Source organism: Oncorhynchus mykiss, chromosome 20, assembly GCF_057628025.1.
Source record: "Oncorhynchus mykiss isolate SJ-2025 chromosome 20, ASM5762802v1, whole genome shotgun sequence".
Taxonomy (NCBI): Eukaryota; Metazoa; Chordata; class Actinopteri; order Salmoniformes; family Salmonidae; genus Oncorhynchus; species Oncorhynchus mykiss.
In genome coordinates this window covers 17,423,212-17,444,971 of record NC_143041.1, presented here as the reverse complement: position 1 = coordinate 17,444,971, position 21,760 = coordinate 17,423,212, and the positions used below count along the sequence as shown (strand labels likewise).

General features: G+C 40.3%; 1 protein-coding gene across 1 annotated transcript; it reads left to right on the top strand.

Annotated features, from left to right (window-relative positions):
• The first annotated feature begins 5,459 nt into the window (after positions 1-5,459).
• LOC110498991 (cholesterol 25-hydroxylase-like protein) lies at positions 5,460-8,218 on the top strand. Its single transcript, XM_021575763.3, has one exon. It carries the CDS (start codon positions 7,008-7,010, stop codon positions 7,764-7,766), a length of 759 nt encoding a protein of 252 aa, XP_021431438.1. The 5' UTR covers positions 5,460-7,007; the 3' UTR covers positions 7,767-8,218.
• The last annotated feature ends 13,542 nt before the right edge of the window (positions 8,219-21,760 follow it).

The window sequence follows — 21,760 nt, the reverse complement described above, 5'->3', positions numbered from 1 at the left end:
ATTTCAGGTTTCAAACATAAAGATATAAAACTGTATTTTTTTGTGAAGAATCAACAACAAGTGGGACACAATCATGAAGTGGAACGACATTTATTGGATATTTCAAACTTTTTTAACAAATCAAAAACTGAAAAATTGGGCGTGCAAAATTATTCAGCCCCCTTAAGTTAATACTTTGTAGCGCCACCTTTTGCTGCGATTACAGCTGTAAGTCGCTTGGGGTATGTCTCTATCAGTTTTGCACATCGAGAGACTGACATTTTTTCCCATTCCTCCTTGCAAAACAGCTCGAGCTCAGTGAGGTTGGATGGAGAGCATTTGTGAACAGCAGTTTTCAGTTCTTTCCACAGATTCTCGATTGGATTCAGGTCTGGACTTTGACTTGGCCATTCTAACACCTGGATATGTTTATTTTTGAACCATTCCATTGTAGATTTTGCTTTATGTTTTGGATCATTGTCTTGTTGGAAGACAAATCTCCGTCCCAGTCTCAGGTCTTTTGCAGACTCCATCAGGTTTTCTTCCAGAATGGTCCTGTATTTGGCTCCATCCATCTTCCCATCAAATTTAACCATCTTCCCTGTCCCTGCTGAAGAAAAGCAGGCCCAAACCATGATGCTGCCACCACCATGTTTGACAGTGGGGATGGTGTGTTCAGCTGTGTTGCTTTTACGCCAAACATAACGTTTTGCATTGTTGCCAAAAAGTTCAATTTTGGTTTCATCTGACCAGAGCATCTTCTTCCACATGTTTGGTGTGTCTCCCAGGTGGCTTGTGGCAAACTTTTAACGACACTTTTATGGATATCTTTAAGAAATGGCTTTCTTCTTGCCACTCTTCCGTAAAGGCCAGATTTGTGCAATATACGACTGATTGTTGTCCTATGGACAGAGTCTCCCACCTCAGCTGTAGATCTCTGCAGTTCATCCAGAGTGATCATGGGCCTCTTGGCTGCATCTTTGATCAGTCTTCTCCTTGTATGAGCTGAAAGTTTAGAGGGACGGCCAGGTCTTGGTACATTTGCAGTGGTCTGATACTCCTTCCATTTCAATATTATCGCTTGCACAGTGCTCCTTGGGATGTTTAAAGCTTGGGAAATCTTTTTGTATCCAAATCCGGCTTTAAACTTCTTCACAGCAGTATCTCGGACCTGCCTGGTGTGTTCCTTGTTCTTCATGATGCTCTCTGCGCTTTTGACGGACCTCTGAGACTATCACAGTGCAGGTGCATTTATACGGAGACTTGATTACACACAGGTGGATTGTATTTATCATCATTAGTCATTTAGGTCAACATTGGATCATTCAGAGATCCTCACTGAACTTCTGGAGAGAGTTTGCTGCACTGAAAGTAAAGGGGCTGAATAATTTTGCACGCCCAATTTTTCAGTTTTTGATTTGTTAAAAAAGTTTGAAATATCCAATAAATGTCGTTCCACTTCATGATTGTGTCCCACTTGTTGTTGATTCTTCACAAAAAAATACAGTTTTATATCTTTATGTTTGAAGCCTGAAATGTGGCAAAAGGTCGCAAAGTTCAAGGGGGCCGAATACTTTCGCAAGGCACTGTATAGTTAGCTCACATAATATAATTTCAAAGTATGCATTAAAGTGTCTGTAATATAATACATTTATGGGAAAAATGAATGTAGACAATAAATGCATTTATATAGCTTCCTAAACATTTTTTAGAAGCCAAGATGGAGGCTTCAAAACAGCGCCCCCTGGAAGTAATGTAGTATATAAAGAAATAATTGGCACAGAAACTTGAAACTTGAACTAGCCACTCCCTGGCATATTATTTATATTTTGCAGAGACGAAAACGAAACTGATACGTGACTGCCATGAGTTTCTATTCTGCCAAATAGCTATTTATCATGTAACAAAGTATTTTTTATGTGAATAAAAAACAGTAGCCTACTATCAACAACTGAATCGAAATTTAGATAACGTGTATGCACCATCATATTAATAGTATCTCAAGCATACCATACATCCGGCTTCTACACCTGCATTGCTTGCTGTTTGGGGTTTTAGGCTGGGTTTGTGTACAGCACTTCGTGACATCAGCTTATTTAAGAAGGGCTTTATCAATACATTTGCTTGACTGATGGATTTCTCCAACAATTTACCGGGTCACGTTTACGAACTATCGGCATTCAGCTTTATCATTACTTGTTTTAACCACTTGATGGCGCTCTGCACTAGGAGCTAGAGGGGCAAAAGATTTTGGGGTTTCATCCGTGGCCAGTGTCCAGTCAAAATAGAGCAGACAACACAGCAGCATTCTACTTATGAAACTACAATGCTAAAGATACAGATTCCTGATCTCTCACTTTCAATTTTCAATCTGAGGCAATATTTATTTTATTCATGGTTTTGAAGAATTCATAGGGAAGTTGCATTAGGCCTACATACAATAAGTACACTACCGGTCCAAAGTTTTAGAACACCAACTCATTCAAGGCTTTTTCTTTAATTTGAACTATTTTCTACATTGTAGAATAATGGTGAAGACATCAAAATGAGGAAATAACACATATGGAATCATGTAGTAACCAAAAAAGTGTTAAACAAATCAAAATAGATTTTATATTTGGTATTCTTCAAATAGCCATCCTTTGCCTTGATGACAGCTCTGCACACTCTTGGCATTCTCTCAACCAGCTTTACGAGGTAGTCACCTGGAATGCATTTCAATTAACAGGTGTGCCTTCCTAAAAGTTAATTTGTGGAATTTATTTCCTTAATGCGTTTGAGCCAATCAGTTGTGTTGTGACATGGTATGGGGGTATACAGAAGACAACCCAATTTGGTATAAGACCAAATCCATATTATAGCATGAACAAATAAGGAAAGAGAAACCACAGTCCATAATTTCTGTAAAATGTGAAGGTCAGTCAATGCGGGACATTTCAAGAACTTTGAAAGTTTGTTCAAGTGCAGTCGCAAAAACCATCAAGCACTATTATGAAACTGTCTCTCATGAGGACCACCACAGGAATGGAAGACCCAGAGTTACCTCAGATTTGTTTAACACATTTTTGGTTACTACATGATTCCATATTTGTTATCATGGCCGGTTGTGATACAGCCTGGAATCGAACCAGGGTGTCTGTAGTGACACTTCAAGCACAGAGATGCAGTGTCTTAGACCACAGCGCCACTCGGGAGCCCAAAAGGGGAGAGCTTTTGCAGGTGGTTGTTTAAACACATATGTCAAGCTCACACAACAAGACTGAACACAACGCTTTTACAGAGCCTATGGGACTTGATACTGGAATATCATATGTGACTCAGATCACATTCTCAGATTGACGTAGTCACCTGCCTCCTTCGACTTTCAATACTTACTTTGACATCTGCTGCACCCCAAGGTGCCCTGGCTGTACAGGACAGATTTACAGAGTTAATGTAACACCTGAATCAACACTAGAAATTTTACACTGAAAAATCAGCACTAGTTAACACTGGCCAATTTGCTGCGTATAGATCAACATCTGTGTAACACGTTCAAGCTTTTTCAAGCAGAAATTTGCTTCCTGCAACACAAACTCAAAACGTTTTGGGACACTGTAAAGTCCTTGGAGAATAATAACACCTCCTCCCAGCTGCCCACTGCACTGAGGATAGGAAACACTATCACTACCGATAAATCCACTATAATTGAGAATTTCAATTAGCATTTTTCTACAGCTGGCCATGCTTTCCACCTGGCTCAACCTACCCCGGACAACAGCACTGCACCCCCCACAGCAACTCACCCAAGCCTACCCCATTTCTCCTTCTCCCAAATCCAGTCAGCTGATGTTCTGAAAGAGCTGCAAAATCTGGACCCCTACAAATCATCTGGGCTAGACAATCTGGACCCTTTCTTTCCAAAATTATCTGCCAAAATTATTGCAACCCCTATTACTAGCCTGTTCAACCTCTCTTTCGTGTCGTCCGAGATTCCCAAAGATTGGAAAGCAGCTGCGGTCATCCCCCTCTTCAAAGGGGGGGACACTCTTGACCCAAACTGCTACAGACCTATATCTATCCTACCCTGCCTTTCTAAGGTCTTCGAAAGCCAAGTCAACAAACAGATTACCGACCATTTCGAATCCCACCACACGTTCTCCGCTATGCAATCTGGTTTCAGAGCTGGTCATGGGTGCACCTCAGCCACGATCAAGGTCCTAAACGATTTCTTAACCGCCATCGATAAGAAAAAATACTGTGCAGCCGTATTCATTGACCTGGCCAAGGCTTTCGACTCTGTCAATCACCACATCCTCATCGGCAGACTCGATAGCCTTGGTTTCTCAAATGATTGCCACGCCTGGTTCACCAACTATTTCTCTGATAGAGTTCAGTGTGTCAAATCGGAGGGCCTGCTGTCCGGGCCTCTGGCAGTCTCTATGGGGGTGCCACAGGGTTCAATTATCTTTTCTGTATACATCAATGATGTCGCTCTTGCTCCTGGTGAGTCTCTGATCCACCTCTACGCAGACGACACCATTCTGTATATTTCTGGCCCTTCTTTGGACTCTGTATTAACAACCCTTCAGACAAGCTTCAATGCCATACAACACTCCTTCCGTGGCCTCCAATTGCTCTTAAATACAAGTAAAACTAAATGCATGCTCTTCAACCGATCGCTGCCTGCACCTGCCCGCCCGTCCAACATCACTACTATGGACGGTTCTGTCTTAGAATATGTGGACAACTACAAATACCTAGGTGTCTAGGTGTCTCAAACACCTAGGTGTCTCAAACATCTCCAATCCAAAGTTAAATCTAGAATTGGCTTCCTATTTCGCAACAAAGCCTCCTTCACTCATGCTGCCAAACATACCCTTGTAAAACTGACCATCCTACCAATCCTCGACTTCGGCAATGTCATTTACAAAATAGCCTCCAATACCCTACTCAACAAACTGGATGCAGTCTATCACAGTGCAATCTGTTTTTTCACCAAAGCCCCATATACTACCCACCACTGCGACCTGTACGCTCTCGTTGGCTGGCCCTCGCTTCATACTCGTCGCCAAACCCACTGGCTCCATGTCATCTACAAGACCCTGCTAGGTAAAGTCCCGCCTTATCTCAGCTCGCTGGTCACCATAGCAGCATCCATCTGTAGCACGTGCTCCAGCAGGTATATCTCTCTGGTCACCCCCAATACGAATTCTTCCTTTGGCCGCCTCTCCTTCCAGTTCTCCGCTGCCAATGACTGGAACGAACTACAAAAATCTCTAAAACTGGAAACAATTATCTCCCTCACTAGCTTTAAGCACCAGCTGTCAGAGCAGCTCACAGATTACTGCACCTGTACATAGCCCATCTATAATTTAGCCCAAACAACTACCCCTTCCCCTACTGTATTTATTTATTTATTTTGTTCCTTTGCACCCCCATTATTTCTATCTCTACTTTGCACATTCTTCCACTGCAAATCTACCATTCCAGTGTTTATTTTTTATTTTTTACTTGCTATATTGTATTTACTTCGCCACCATGGCCTTTTTTTTGCCTTTACCTCCCTTATCTCACCTTATTGGCTCACATTATATATAGATTCATTTTTTCTACTGTATTATTGACTGTATGTTTGTTTTACTCCATGTGTAACTCAGTGTCGTTGTACGTGTCGAACTGCTTTGCTTTATCTTGGCCAGGTCGCAATTGTAAATGAGAACTTGTTCTCAACTGGCCTACCTGGTTAAATAAAGGTGAAATATAAAAAATAAAAAAATACAAACGTAAAGTGGTTCACTAAGCCAGACTGTGTGACAGAGGGGGGGAGCCAAAGTAAACCCGTAGATCCAGTCGCCACTGCCACAGATATGATCAGAATTGAGATTTCGGAATGTAACCATTGTGTGTTGGGTAATCTTGGAAAGTACACCTTGGATTTTCCGGGAATGGAAGGATCTCTATTTGTAGCTGACACCAAAGAACCAGTAAAGACAAGTGGAACTTAACTTACCTTATCTTATCTCAGAAAGGGAGAGTCACCACTTGACCCACTCCCACTCTCTCCCTGTGATTCATAGGATAGATGCATTGAATTTAAAGTGGAGATGAGGATGAGCTTTAATCCCAACTAAAACCTAGTTAGTTGCCACATCCAGTTTACAGAAAGTGCTATTGACATCTTCATTGTGCATAGAAAATAATTAATTACTGGGGTTTTGTTAACAGATGTTTATCATGAGTAGGGCTTGACAGAGCCTATATGAGTCATGGTCTATTATCCAGCTATTCACTCTAAATACCAAGGCAGTCGACCACTCAACATCAGGAATGACAGGTTTCCTTTTCTGTTTGATCTCTGGCACCGACATAATACTGTTCAGGAACACATCCCTAAAACTGATGAATGGAAAGTTCATTTCATCACACATTGGAATGTGAATAGAAGGACAATTAGTAGAACAGAAACGGAAAGCAATCAACAGCGCCATCTACTGTTTGCATTGTCACTATGCCAAGTTCTCAGCTCTCACAGGAATTCTGCTACACAAGGTTGAGTCATCAGAGGGTCACAGCTCTGTTGTAACAGTGGTGAAGTCTCTCTGACTATCAGTGGGTCAGACCTCCATCAGCTCTCACCACGTTGTTTGCTCCTGGCAAAAGAAAAATGTTCAACCCACCCCTCCTCGTTGTCCTCCTCTTCTCCTTGATAACATTATGCAGTACAGGGAAACTTGATATACCTTAGCTTAGAGTAACACTCATTTCTGGTTATGAATGTATTTATTTAATGATTGTATTGAGATTTTCAATACAGGCACACAGAACAATCATACTCTGAATCAGATAACTGAGCTAAGTGTGGAATAAGTCAAGGGGTATGAATACTTTCTGAAGGCACTGTAAGAAGTCCCCCGGAAGTTTAGTAAGTCTATATAAGGACATCTGTGGGCGGATACTTTTCACAGAGAACTCATAAAAGGAGAGAGCTTTTGCAGGAGGTTGTTTAAACACGCCTGTCAAGCTCACACACAACAAGACTGAACACAATGCTTCTACAGAGCCTATGGGACTTCATCCTGGGATATCATGCGTGGCTCAGATCACCTTTCTTCCCTGTGCTTTTCTCCCTCAGCGTCTACCTCACCTTCTGCCTGCCCTTCGTGGTGCTGGACCTCCTCTCCCCCAGGCTGGCCTGGATCAGGACCTTTAAGATCCAGCAGAAGAGCCACGTCTCCTGGACCATGATGTGGAGCTGCCTGGCTCACTCCCTCTACAACCATGTAGTGTTCCTCTTCCCTCTCACTGTGCTGCACTGGTTCTGGAGACCAGCCACCTTCATGCCCGAGGCCCCCGGAACGCTGCGTCTCATCTGGGACGTGGTCGCCTGCCTCCTGCTGTTCGACTTCCAATACTTCATCTGGCATCTGTTGCACCATAAGGTGCCCTGGCTCTACCGGACGTTCCACAAGGTGCACCACAAGCACACATCCACCTTCGCCCTGACCACTGAGTACTCTGGGGCCTGGGAAACCCTGTCTCTGGGATTCTTCGCTGGGGTCAACCCTCTGCTGCTGGGCTGCCACCCCCTGACAGAGATGCTCTTCTATATTCTAAATATCTGGCTTTCTGTGGAGGACCACTCTGGCTATGACCTGCCCTGGTCCACGCATAGACTGGTGCCCTTTGGGCTCTACGGTGGAGCTCCGCACCACGACCTGCACCATCTGAAGTTCAAGTCCAACTATGCTCCGTACTTCACACACTGGGACAGGGTTTTTGGGACATTGCACAAGCATTCAGACTGAATTTCTGCACAGAAGAAAGTGCAATTGGACATCTTGAATATCTTTTATGTTAAAAGGATGGGATGCAGAGAGCATCACTTTGTGATACATTGTATGATATGCTGATGTTATTTAGCATAGTAAAGATAAAGCTGTATTTAACTTTTTTATTTAATTAAACGTGTTATTTATTATGGCATAGCCTGACTGCAGATTTTCTATGACAGTTGTATATGAAAGTTATCTCTAAAGATTCAGAGCTGTGATGCTAGCTTACTGAACTATCAGAATGATTTTGACTGGGGTTGAATGACTGAAAACTATTGTGAATGATTGTGTTGACTTCTCAGTGCTACTGGGTGAGCATCACAGAGCAAAATGTTCAGCTGTTTCAAGCTGTATGCAGTATTAACAAGGGATGACTCCCAACATTTTAGTTACAAAACAAGATGTAATAAAACTTGTGACCTAAATATTTGTGTGGCTCGCTTTCATTCATCTACATTCTTCCGTACATAAGCCTATTTGTTTATACGATGTTGTTGATTTATAGAGATGGCTGTTTTCAGATACAGCAAGGCTGCATGCAGCACAACCCTGATGGTTTTCTATGACGCATACATACGTAAACATCATTTGTATGTAGTATTTTGAAACCCATGAGTGTGCCACCGTGCGCCAAATTCCCTTTGTCTGGTGACTGAAGCTATGTGTTATTTTGTTAATCATGTAGAAGAAAAAGAAACGCACACCTATTAAGACGAGGTGCTGGCTAGCGGAGTAGAAACTTGAAAATAAAAGAGAGCCGCACACTCTAGGAGCTCAGATGCAAAAATGTAATACTTGGCTGTCGAAACGTTGGTATTACATTTTTGCATCTGAGCTCCTAGAGTGTGCGGCTCTCATTTTGTTAATCATGACCTTGTGAACAAAAGAGGTCGATGCTCATTCCAAGATCCATTCGTTTTTTCTGGACCATGTGACCTGAACATGAACAAAGGTTTTCTACATTAGCATGTACTAATTTTATCAGTTTCTAACTGTTATCTTTCTTACTTACGATATATGGACAACAGTATTAATGTTAATTAGGCCCTTTCCATTACTACTGTAATCATGTGAAAGTTGTGTCAAAACCCACTGGTGACAGGATCCCCGCGAGGGGAAGTACAGAATGAAGTCCACTATTTATAAAAGTGCAGTAATCAGCATTGCCCCCCATCCACACTTCCAAACGAAATATGAAGTCACCAAAGCCTCATCTAAAAAGGGAAAAGGACATCTTCCTGAGATTGACAATTGAGAATTTCCCAGAAGTAATTGGAGAATTCCCAAACAGGAGAAGGAACAATACAATTCTGCAGACAAAACAGAGCCATCAGACACTCGTTTCCTGGCCTATGCAATACACTGTATGACGTTTTCTGATTATATCTTTGTGAACATGTAGGATTCTTTGTGAATGTTATGATAGCGTTTCGAGCAGTGTTTTCAAGATAGTGGTTTGCGCGCCACTGGTCCATGGGTTGTGGTCAAGCCTGTTTTGATGTTAAAAGAGGCACTGGCTTTGTTTAATCACTGAGTCACAGGGGAACACCAAGTGGGGAACCACTGTTTGAAGCAATTCGGGGTTCACTTTTACAGACAACTAGAAGTATGATGTATCCTAAGATCCTCTGTCTCTTTCTAAAACAAATCTGAACAACATTGCTAAGGGGTAATGTCTGAGAATGATGGTGTTCAGGTTTTGCTATGATGGTGAGTACTCAGGCTGAGATGAGTCTCGCAGACATAGGATCTTATTTTGATCACTCTTTTCTTGAAAATATTGTTCCTGTACTGCAGGATATATAAAAGTGTAGTGCATTCAAGGAATAAAAAAGCTTCTAAAGTTGTACATTTCTAATTGCCCTAACGTAAAATGTATCTTCCCTACAAAGATTGACCATTAATTATAATCCACATAATAATTCACATGTTCTGTTGCGGCAGGATTATTGTCCTGCTGTAGCAAACTTGCTCAAATTAAGACCCTACATCTGTATTAGTGGACTAGGAGAGCAAAAATATAACCACTGTTCGAAATATTCTGAATGCCCGATCGCATTAGTATTGACCACAGATCCAAACATGTCTGAGGTTGACCGCTTTCCAGATTTCAATTCTCTTAATCAGTCTCTCCCCATGCACAAGTGGCCTGAGGCCAATCCCACAAACACTTATCCACCATGAGACAGCAAACATGACTTTCTACGTCAACACACATGTTTGAACAAGAAAAAGAGATTCTGTATTTTCCCCAACATTTTCCCACCACCCCAAACAAATCTGTATACAAATAAAGTGAATTTTATTTTTTGCGATAATATCTTCAGACAAACACTAAAATGAAACACAGATGGTAGTCTAGACCTCTGCCATTGTTTTGGTATTGTTTAATCTTAAAATAATCAAACTGATGCTTGTCTTCAAGACATCCATAGTTACGCAACATTTCCTGGAATTTAGAAGGACATGTCCTGAGAAAAGCTCAGAAACGAGGGCTCAATTCAATCCGTAGCGTTGATAATCCGCATTATAGCACCAGTCACATTTAAGTCATTTCCGATTGAGTCGACATATGCAGATTCCTCTAATGCGGGAACATTGCCTTTCAAAGGTTTTAGGATTAGACACGCTGCCAATAGCAGTCAAACTACGCAACATAAACACACATCTTAGAGTTATTAAGTGGAGGAAAGTGTCATGTATTATCTCCACCTGGTTGATACATCAAATACTGTCACTTTGCCTTCCAAAAATCTATTTAAAAAAAAATATATAACATACAGTTGTCATGACGTTGCCCTCTTTGAGTACAGCGAGCACCATCCCCCGCTCTCTGCTTCTACAACCAGACTGCTGTGGTCAGAAGTCGTAAATTCCTCAGAAGACCCTGCCTCATGGCCACACAGTATTAGAGATAGGGTAAACTTTCACAGAGGACAAAGGAAATCCTTCCACCTCACAGAACTTGAGGTATGAACAAACTTCATGTTCCGGAGAAAGTGTAAAAGATCGGTGAAGAATCCAGCTACGAACTGGTCCGTTTGTCACAACTTGGGAAGCTCATGGGAGACGGTGTGGCCACATTACCATAATGCTGTTTATATAATAGCCCCAGATATAAAGTTTACATCTAATTGTTGTATAAGATGAATGAGTGAGTATGATACTGTTTACACAATTTTACAATGTGATTTTGGACTGTTTAATGAAGGAAAACTCAAAAAGGGAATTGGATTTGAACTAAATCAGAGGAACGCCCCTGAGCCCAGTTAGGGTCAGACATCCTGGGACAGCCCTTTTCTGCCATTCCGAATAAAACCCAACTTTGAGAAATTATCACCAGACCATGTGTTCCTCCATTAGGAGGGGGACAAAGGTTGTAGGCCGAGCTTACCTCAATTACGAGATGGCTAAAGGTTGCAGAATCTTTTAACCATACCGCGTGGTTAAACTCTTAGACTATCGATACCGACAGAATAGGAACAAGTCTTTGATACTAATTACTAGTCTGCAGCTAGGAATTCGGTATCATTGAACGCGAAGAACGACAACCGTCGAAACATCCATTCTATAACGAACGTCACTTTGAACTATGCCCTCTAACCAAGACAGAGAGGGAGAGAGACGGACAATTCTACAAAAGACACAAACTTTTCACCAGCGATCAAGACGACATACTGAGCGTAAATATATATATTGATTGCAATTGTTCCCGAATGAGTGAGCGTTCATGTGTAAAGGATTTGCATTTTAATTGTTATAATTATCACTTTGTAGTGACTTCTTAGTTGACCCCCATTTCCCCTCTGTCTAACAAGCCGCCATGCCGGTTCAGCCCACTAGGGTACATTTTCCTATCATTTCATGTAACCACATTTACCTTGTTTGTTTGTTTATGCATTTCTGTGAATTACTTAGTTAGTCATAAATAAATTATTTAAGGCAATTGATGTATGGATGAGTCATAGTGAAGACTGGGTTTGTGCAGATAACCAACAATTTACGACGTTTGGAATGAGACTAACGTGAGGTAAAATAAATAAATCATTAATCAGAAGACTATTGATCAGATATGAAAATATCTGAAAGGTTATATTGGGAAATTAGAACTTTGTAATCTGAATACTTTCCTTGGTCCTCTGACTTCCTAGATAATTACAGTTACATGATAATTCAGTTTAAACACGTAATACTAATTACAGGAATCTTTGATAAAAACGAAGTCGTCAATTTAATGATAAAGACACAACACAGTAGTGTAATTGCACACACAACGTGCACACAAACACACACTGATGCAAATTTAGACAGTGATCTTAAAAAACATAAAAATTAATGTAAGACCACAATGTTCCTCTACCCATTGACCTAAAACAAAGATGTTACAATCAACCTCTCTTTTTATTTTCCCTGAAGCCTTTCAAAAGGATAGTACTGATCATCTTGCCCAAACCAATCTCCCTGACGCCACCCCTATGCAGAAATGATATTCTGCATGACGACCTTGCCATTGCGAAATAACACTTATCTTTACCGTTTACATAAAAATGATTACAAATGATTAATGGCAGGCTTCATGGACACAAAACACAAAGAATATATGCTGAGTAGAGGAAAAACACAGTATTATATAAGCATGCAATTAAACAATGTGTCTACTGTAAGTCATTACTGTATGTGTTTTACATACAGATCCAAACAGCTTGAAGTGAATGTGCATAATGCGTTGGGTACTGTGTCAAAACCTTTGAAATAGAAAATGTTTGACAAGTTTTGGCTCATTGACGTTTTTGAGCTTCTCAGCATTACAACAATGGCATTACCTAAAAATGCATTGCCACACAATGTTTTTTTGATAGTAATAGTCATTGCAACAGAGTATTGTTGTGAAAGTACTAGACAGATGATATGAATGATAGAGAATGGTGCGAATAATGAATGACTACTGCTCTGATTGATCATAGTTTGTGTGGGTTGGTGTGAGTCATACTTCAATGAAAAGACCTCTTTGTATTTCACATTTCACACAGTTTAAGGAATTGGTTTAGATTTGAACTTGACTGGTCTTGATGTACTCCAAGACTGTAACATTATCTGGCAGCAGTTTTTACTGTACACGGTCAAATATGTCCTGTACATTTTAGTGTATTTATAGTAAATCTGCCTGTGTGCGATTTACCCTTTCTGAGATCAACAGAGACCAATAAGTGCTCCTCAGGGAACCTTTCATCTTTTTTATTTTAATTTAAATGTAACCTTTATTTAATTAGGCAAGTCAGTTATTAAGAACAAATTATTATTTACAATGATGGCCTACACCGGACAAACCCGGACGACGCTGGGCCAATTGTGCACTGCCCTATGGAACTCCCAATCACGGATGGTTGTGATACAGCCTGGATTCAAACCAGGGTGTCTGTAGTGACGCCTCTAGCACTGAGATGCAGTGCTTTAGACCGCTGCACCACTCGTGACCTATTTCTCTCAACACATTCCTAGAAAATATTGTTTTACATGCAAACAAAGGTTAATTGACTCCTGTTGTGTCTTTGGCTATGCCGGATTAAGTAATATGACATGCTATTCTATAAAATAATCTCACCTGAAAGTTGTAAATTGTTAGTTATCTGCACAAATTCTGGCTAACAATTTGAATCAGCAATACAAAATTGGGTTTAATTATTTATTTACTAAATGCCTAACTAATCACACAGAATCACACATACACACATACCCAGCCGCTTTTCTTTTGTGTAACAAGCTGTCATATCTGTTCCGCCCTCTATGGATGTTTTCCTTTATGACGTCATTTGTAATCAAGTTTGCATGTTTGCAGAGCCCTATCTTATGAAAACCCAAATCTCACATTTTAGAAGCTAAAATCACATTTCATCCCATCATGAATAATTTCATATTCAAACATTTAAATTGAACAACAATTCCATGTGAATCCGATAACTCTGATGTGTAGACTTTCCACTGTAGAGTTTGTCATCTTATCATTGATGAGAATGCCTCAGATGACAACCGAACTGACAAAGTAAGTACCACCGCATATGTTCAATTGATCGGATTGCCAGAATATAGTTCATTTCCCCCCACCTTCTGATGTTCCCAGAGTCTCAATGTTAACCAAGGGTTTTGCAAATGTAACCTCAGTTAGGGTAGAGAGAGGAAAAAGGGGGGAAGAGGTATTTATGACTGTCATAAACCTACCCCCCAGGCCAACGTCATTGGTTAAAACCAAATTCCAGATGTTGTCTATTCCACAAGTTTCCACCGGCTAAATCTACAACATTACAATGTCTATTTACTCTGTTCCATCTGACTTCACAATCCACTGTCTAATCAGCCCAGCCAGGTCATTTACAGTTGAAGTTGGAAGTTTACATAAACCTTAGCCAAATACATTTAAACTCAGTTTTTCACAATTCCTGACATTTAATCCTAGTAAAATTTCCTCTCTTAGGTCAGTTAGGATCACCACTTTATTTTAAGAATGTGAAATGTCAGAATAATAGTAGAGGGAATGATTTATTTCAGCTTTTATTTCTTTCATTACATTCCCAGTGGGTCTGAAGTTTACATACACTCAATTAGTATCTGGTAGCATTGCCTTTAAATTGTTTAACTTTGTTCAAACGTTTCGGGGAGCCTTCCACAAGCTTCCCACAATAGGTTGGGTGAATTTGGGCCCATTCCTCCTGACAGAGCTGGTTTAACTGAATCAGGTTTGTCAGCCTCCTTGCTAGCACAAGCTTTTTCAGTTCTGCCCACAGATTTTTATGGGATTGAGGTCAGGGCTCTGTGATGGCCACTCCAATACCTTGACTTTGTTGTCCTTAAGCCATTTTGTCACAACTTTGGAAGTATGCTTGGGGTCATTGTCCATTTGGAAGACCCATTTGCGAGCAAGCTTTAACTTGCCTTTAACTGATGCCTTGAGATGTTGCTTCAATATATCCACATAATTTTCCTCCCTCATGATGCCAGCAAAGCACCCCCACAACATGATGCTGCCACGGTTGGGATGGTGTTCTTCGGCTTGCAAGCCTCCCCCTTTTTCCTCCAAACATAACGATGGGCATTATGGCCAAACAGTTCTATTTTTGTTTCATCAGACCAGAGGACATTTCTCCCAAAAATAGATCTTTGTCCCCATGTGCAGTTGCAAACCGTAGTCTGTCTTTTATATGCCGGTTTTGGAGCAGTGGCGTCTTCCTTGCTGAGCGGCCTTTCAGGTTATGTCGATGTAGGACTCGTTTTACTGTGGATATAGATACTTTGTATCTATTTCCTCCAGCATCTTCACAAGGTCTTTTGCTGTTGTTCTGGGATTGATTTGCACTTTTCGCACCAAAGTACGTTCATCTCTAGGAGACAGAATGCCTAAGCCGAAGCGTTATGACGGCTGTGTGATCCCATGGTGTTTATACTTGCGTGCTATTGTTTGTACAGATGAACGTGGTACCTTCAGGCGTTTGGAAATTGCTCCAAAAGGATGAACCAGACATGTGGAGGTCTACAATTTGTTTTCTGAGGTCTTGGCTGATTTATTTTGATTTTCCTATGATGTCAAGCAAAGAGGCACTGAGTTTGAAGGTTGTCCTTGAAATACATCCACAGGTACACCTCCAATTGACTCACATGATGTCAATTAGCCTATCAGAAGCTTCTAAAGCCATGACGTCATTTTATGGAATTGTTCAAGCTGTTTAAAGGCACTGTCAACTTAGTGTATGTAAACTTCTGACCCAGTGAAATTGTGATACAGTGAATTATAAGTGAAATAATCTGTCTGTAAACAATTGTTGGAAAAATGACTTGTGTCCTACACAAAGTAGATGCCCTAACCGACTTGCCAAAACTATAGTTCGTTAACAAGAAATGTGTGGAGTGGTTGAAAAACGAGTTTTAATGACTCCAACCTAAGTGTATGTAAACTTAATAAACTTAATCTCCACTATTTATTTTAATTTAACCAGGCAATAAAAAGTACACATTTTTATTTATAATGACAGCCAATGAACAATGGGTTAACTGTTTGTTCAGGGGCATAATGACATATTTTTACCTTGTCAGCTCGGGAATTCAATCTAGCAACCTTTCAGTTATTGGCCCAACAGTCTAACCACTAGGCAAACCTGCCACACTATAAAAAAACATCTAGACATTATCTCACATTTACCTTATAATAACATTTAATTTTCAACAGCGGAGAATTGTATAAACATTGCTGTCTGTCTCTCCGACATTTGCAACATTGTTTCCATATTCAAATTCGATCTCCTGCTGTCCCATAGCAATGAACGTGTCAGGAGTCGAGAAGAGACAGACAAGCAGGTAGACAGGCAGCATTCCTCAGCCAGTCGAAATCATAAATCAGCTGGCATCATTTTTATGGATATATACAAAAAAAAGGTAAATTGAAAAAGGTAAAACGAAATTTAGCTAATTTGCTCTTTTTCCAGCTTCAGTTTGAAGTGATTGTGTTACTGTAGCTGTGTTGTTGGCTAGCTCCTTTGAATAACAGTGTCCTGACGAGTAAGCACATTTTCTATGCTAGGCAAAATCATGCCTCATTAGCTCATTGTTATGGATGTATCCATATAAATGTCACTAGAAAACACCTTAAACAAATGCAAATGTAGCTACTTTGCTGTTATTCTGGCTGCACTTTTTGACGTGACTGTAAGTTAGCCGTAGTTGGCTAGCTAGCAAGCAAGGGATAAGACCGCTGCCAGCCAGTATGGAAATGGAACATTTAGAACGAATGACTGGGTCGCGTCCATAGATACCGAACAAAAAGACCGAATGACTGATCTTGTCTCTAGCAGCCCAATATTTGTGTCTGGACTATATCTTGTGGAAGGACTAAATAGTATAAATAAATTCCTCAAAATAATGTTTTTAATTAAAATATGTCAATCATTATTTGAATATGTTGGTAACCTGTTGTATAAAAGTGATAATGCCCTCGGATCCAGTGTTTGGAGGATATATTGGCAGGGTTCGCCTAACAACACCCGTGCCAATATATCCTCCAAACATCGGCTTCTTGGGCATTTTCATTTAATTGTAAGCTCAAGTTCAAGTGTTCTGAGATATTTGACGACACGACGATATTTGACGACGTCTTCCTGAAGACATTTGGATGAAGAGAAAACACCCATGAGAACCATACAGCAGGAGGCTTGCCTTTTAAATTCTTAAATTCTACAAGAAAAGTTTGAGAGTTATGTGGTTGATCTTCGCTAGAGATATTTTACTGTACATAAATCTTTCCCCTTTCACTACACAGCAAATTCTCCAGTGTTAAATTTACACTTGAGAATTGCTGACCGAAACCATCTAAACTGGAACAACCATTTCAGTAACTGGAGCAACAAGCCCAAGTCACAGATTGGATTAGTACATTTTTTAAAATGTTATTTATATTTGGGTAGCATAAGATTGATGAATTAATCAATGGACATGCAAAACAAAGATATTGAATAAAAAAATTGTATAACATACACCATTTATTTTGCTAAATAGATGTCTCTGCCCCACCTGCCCTGAATGACGGGTCTGATATGGACAATAGTATCCATGTTAATTAGGCCCTTTCCAATGTTAATGGGTTTAGGTGAAAGTTGTGCCAAAATACCCTGGTGACAGGATGCAGACATTTCCTGATTTCCCCATGAGGGGAAGTACAGAATAAAGTCCACCTCTTATAAAACTGCAGTAATCAACCCTGACTCGCCCCCATCCACACTTCCACCCTCCGAACCTCAAAATAAACACAAAGTTGTCAAAACCTCTAAAAAGGGAAAAGAAACACTTCTTGAGATGGACAATTTCCCAGAAGTGATTGGGGATTCCCGAACAGAAGAAGGAACAATACAACTCCACAGTCATCAGACACAAAGTTGCTGGCCTATGCAATGCAATACTCGACAACACCCATGCAAATATATCCTCCAGACACCGGCTTCTCGGGTATTATCACTTTTATACAACGGGTTACCAACATATTCAAATAATGACTGACATATTTTCATTAAAAACGTTATTTTGATGAATTCATTCATACTATTTCATCCTTACACAAGATATAGTCCAGACGCAAATCTAGGGTTGCTAGAGACGTGACCCAGTCGTTGTCTTTTTGTTCTGTATACAGTATATGGACGCGGCCCAGTCGTTCATTCTAAATGTTCCATTGCCATACTGGCTGGCAGCGGTCTTATCCCTTGCTTGCTAGCTAGCCAACTACGGCTAACTTACAGTCACGTCAAGAAGTTTAGCCAGAATAACAGCAAAGTAGCTGCTTTTGCATTTGTTTAAGCTGTTTCATAGTCACATTTGTGACTCACCACCTGAATTCGGTCTTACTTGCATGTTCAACATTTTTATTTCAGTTTTTTACATTGGATAAAAGTAAAGACTCAGAGCTACAAAATGGTATATTAAATACTGCATTTGAAGAAACAATGGGAACATAATTATTCTTTGAAAGTTGATCAATTTGTAAACTCACTTTTGAGAAAACCTTCTTTCAATGTTTTGGTTCTACTATTGGAGAGCCCTTCTTTGTCTACACCCATTCAGCATTGTTCACACCCTCTTAACCCTTAGCCCAACCCATCTGTTTCAGGGTTGATCCGCGTGTTCTGTACCAACTTGCCAGCTACTTCCAGACATCTAAGAGAGAGCGAACACCTCACTGAACATTATTCGCCCTTGGAGAGCTCGTTAGGCTGTTATGTTATCCAGAGCGTTGGTGACTGCAACTGTGCTGTCAGATTGTCCATTCGTAAATTCAGTGTTTCGCATTCAGAGTGCACACTGGATGCTCTGGCCAATAAGTAGGGTTGTTCCAAAAGCACCCAAGCTAATTGGCTAACATTGGCTAGCTACTTCCAGACACGTAATGAGAGAACACCCCACTCTGACCATTTTACTCCCCCTAGCAGAGCTGGTTAGGCAGTTTTCATGTTATCCAGAGCGTTGGTGACTCTAACTGTGCTGCTGGCAACCATTGAATTACGCTTTGTTGCTGATATTTACTGACACCGGCCATATTCAATGGGTGTTGAGCATTTAATAATGTATCAGTCATTCTGCGTCTGGCACACTAAGACGAGAGTATTTTGTTAAGAAAAGTAGCTAGAGAGCTAGCTAGGTAAACAATGAATCCCAAAGTATGATGTAACGTTACTTAGCGAGCCAGCCAGCTAACGTTAGCTAGCTAGCTAACAGTACACTAACATGAAATGAAAATACTTTGTCAAAATTAGAATGGAGTCTTTTGTTAAGACAGGTAGCTAGCTAGCTAGCTAGCTAAACAATGGACCATAATCCCAACTCATTACATTACTACCCTGCATGAATCTGCAGGTAGCTAACCAACCAGTTTCTATGGCTATAACTAGTCAAACAAATGTGTCTGAGATACGAAGAATAAGATCAACTCAGCAACTCAGCCAGCTAACATTAGCTAGCTACCCAGCCAGCTAACGTTAGCTAGCTAACAGTACACTTGAAATTAAACCACTTTCTGTCAAAAATTTGAAATGTGTAATATCTGAAAATGTAGCTAGCTAGACTATTTTACCAGTACCTTAGTTTGATGACGTAATCCAGACTGGCGTTTTCTCCATCTCCTTAGCTACAGTATCATGCTCGAATTCCACTGATTTCAAAACTGGGTCCTCCAAAAAGTGGAGAGCATACACATAACGTTAGCTAACGAGCCAGCCAGCTAACGTTAGCTAGCTAACAGTACCCTTTAACTAGGTTTATGCAGTTTTACTACGGGACACATTTTTTAAAAAGCAACATTTGACATGAATACCTAGACATGCTGACCAGCTCCAATAGACAGACGTGTGCTATATGGCAGACCAATGCAAACTCATCTCTTGGCATGTCCAGCCCACTCATTATCTCAGCCAATCATGGCTAGCGGGAAGGTTGCTGGCTTTTTCCGTAGCTAAACCAACTAGGCTCGTAATTGACATTTTTTATCCGTATTTAGAGATGGCATACAAGTTTGATATTAAGGCACATGAAAGTTCACATGTTCGAGAAGGCATTTCTGCCCAAAAACACATTTTGATTTTAAAAAATGTTTTACGTTCAAACAGCTCTCCTGTGAAGTCGTGACTTGTGACATATGCCTAGTTTCCTGAATCGGATCACATTTATTTGGATACATCCATAACAATGAGCTAACGAGGCATGATTTCGCCTGGCATAGAAAATGTGCTCACTCGTCAGGACACTGTTGTTCGGAGGAGCTAGCCAACAACATAGCTGCAGTAACACAATCACCTCAAACTGAAGCTGGAAAGACAGCAAATTAGCTGCGTTTTGTTGTACCTTCTTCAATTATATATTTTTTTGTATATATCCATTAAAATGATGCCAGCTGACTCATGATTTCGACTTGCTGAGAAATGCTGCCTGCCTGTCTGTCTTGTCACAACTCCCGACACGTTCATTACTATGGGACAGCAGGAGATCGAATTTGAATATTGAAACAATGTTGCAAATGTCGGAGAGACAGACAGCAAGGTTTATACATATCTCCACTGTTGAAAACATAATGTTAGTGTAAAAGAAATGTGAAATAATGTCTAGATGCTTTTAATAATGGAGATCAAGTTTATAAGTTGCATGGCCAGGCTGATGAGACAGTAAATTGCGCAGTCAGATGGAATAGAGTAAATAGGCACTTTATAGGCATAGATTTAGCTGGTGGCAATTTGTGGAATAGGCACCGGCTGGAATGCGATTTTAACCAATCAGCATTCAGGATTAGACCCACCCATTGTATAATTTATGACATTTTATGATTACATGTTTATGAACATGTAGGATTCTCTGTGAAGATTATGATACAGTAGCATTTAGAGCAGTGTTATCCAGATAGTGGTTTGTGGCCCACTGGTGGGTCGCCACTAGTCCATGGATTGTGGTCAAGCTGGGTTGAAGTTAGAAGAGGAACTGGCTTTGTTAAATCCCTGAGTCACAGGGGAACTCACAAAGTGGGGAACCACTGTTTGAAGCAATATCTGCTATTCGTGGTTCCCTTTTACAGACAACAAGAAGGAAGATGGATCCTATGATCCTCTGTCTCTTCCCAAACCAAATTTGAACTACAGTGATAGTGGGTAACAGCTGAGAATGATGTTTAGGTTTTGCTATGAAGGTGAGTACTCAGGCTGAGGTGAGTCTTACGGATTTAGGATCTTAATTTGATCACTCCTTTGTTGAAGAGAATTTTCCTGTTCTGCAGAATATTTTCCTGTTCTGCCAAATAAAAATGTGATTTACATTTTGTTTTAAATTATAATAAAAAAATTATTCAGTTTATTTTTGGAGAAAAAAAAAATCCTTCACATTTTCAAATAGTCCATTTATATTTTCCAACAGTGCTATACATTTGGGTGAGTTTTTTTTCTCGCCTAAGTAGCCTCGTTTCACTGCCAAAAATAAAATGAAACCATCTAGTGTTCAGCGAAATAACAACACAATGTCAAATACAGGTAGCCTAGTCAAATAATTTACATCCAATCACATTAACTGTTACTCTCTCGTGGGAATTCCAGTAACGGTCTGTATGTAGCCAAAAATAAACTCAGCATTAAAAGAAACACCCTTTTTTCAGGACCCTATCTTTCAACGATAATTCGTAAATATCCAAATAACTTTATAGTGAAGGGTTTAAACACTTTTTCCCAATGAACCTTAAACAATTAATAAGCATGCACCTGTGGAACGGTCGTTAAGACACTAACAGCTGACAGACAGTAGGCAATTAAGGTCACAGTTATGAAAACTTAGTACACCAAAGAGTCCTTTCTACTGACTCTGAAAAACACAAAAAGAAAGATGCCCAGGGTCCCTGCTCATCTGCGTGAACGTGCCTTAGGCATGCTGCAAGGAGGCATGAGGACTGTAGATGTGGCAATAAA

Excerpts from the sequence above, each read along its gene's own strand:
- LOC110498991 (XM_021575763.3), top strand. The coding sequence starts at position 7,008 with ATGCTTCTACAGAGCCTATGGGACTTCATCCTGGGATATCATGCGTGG.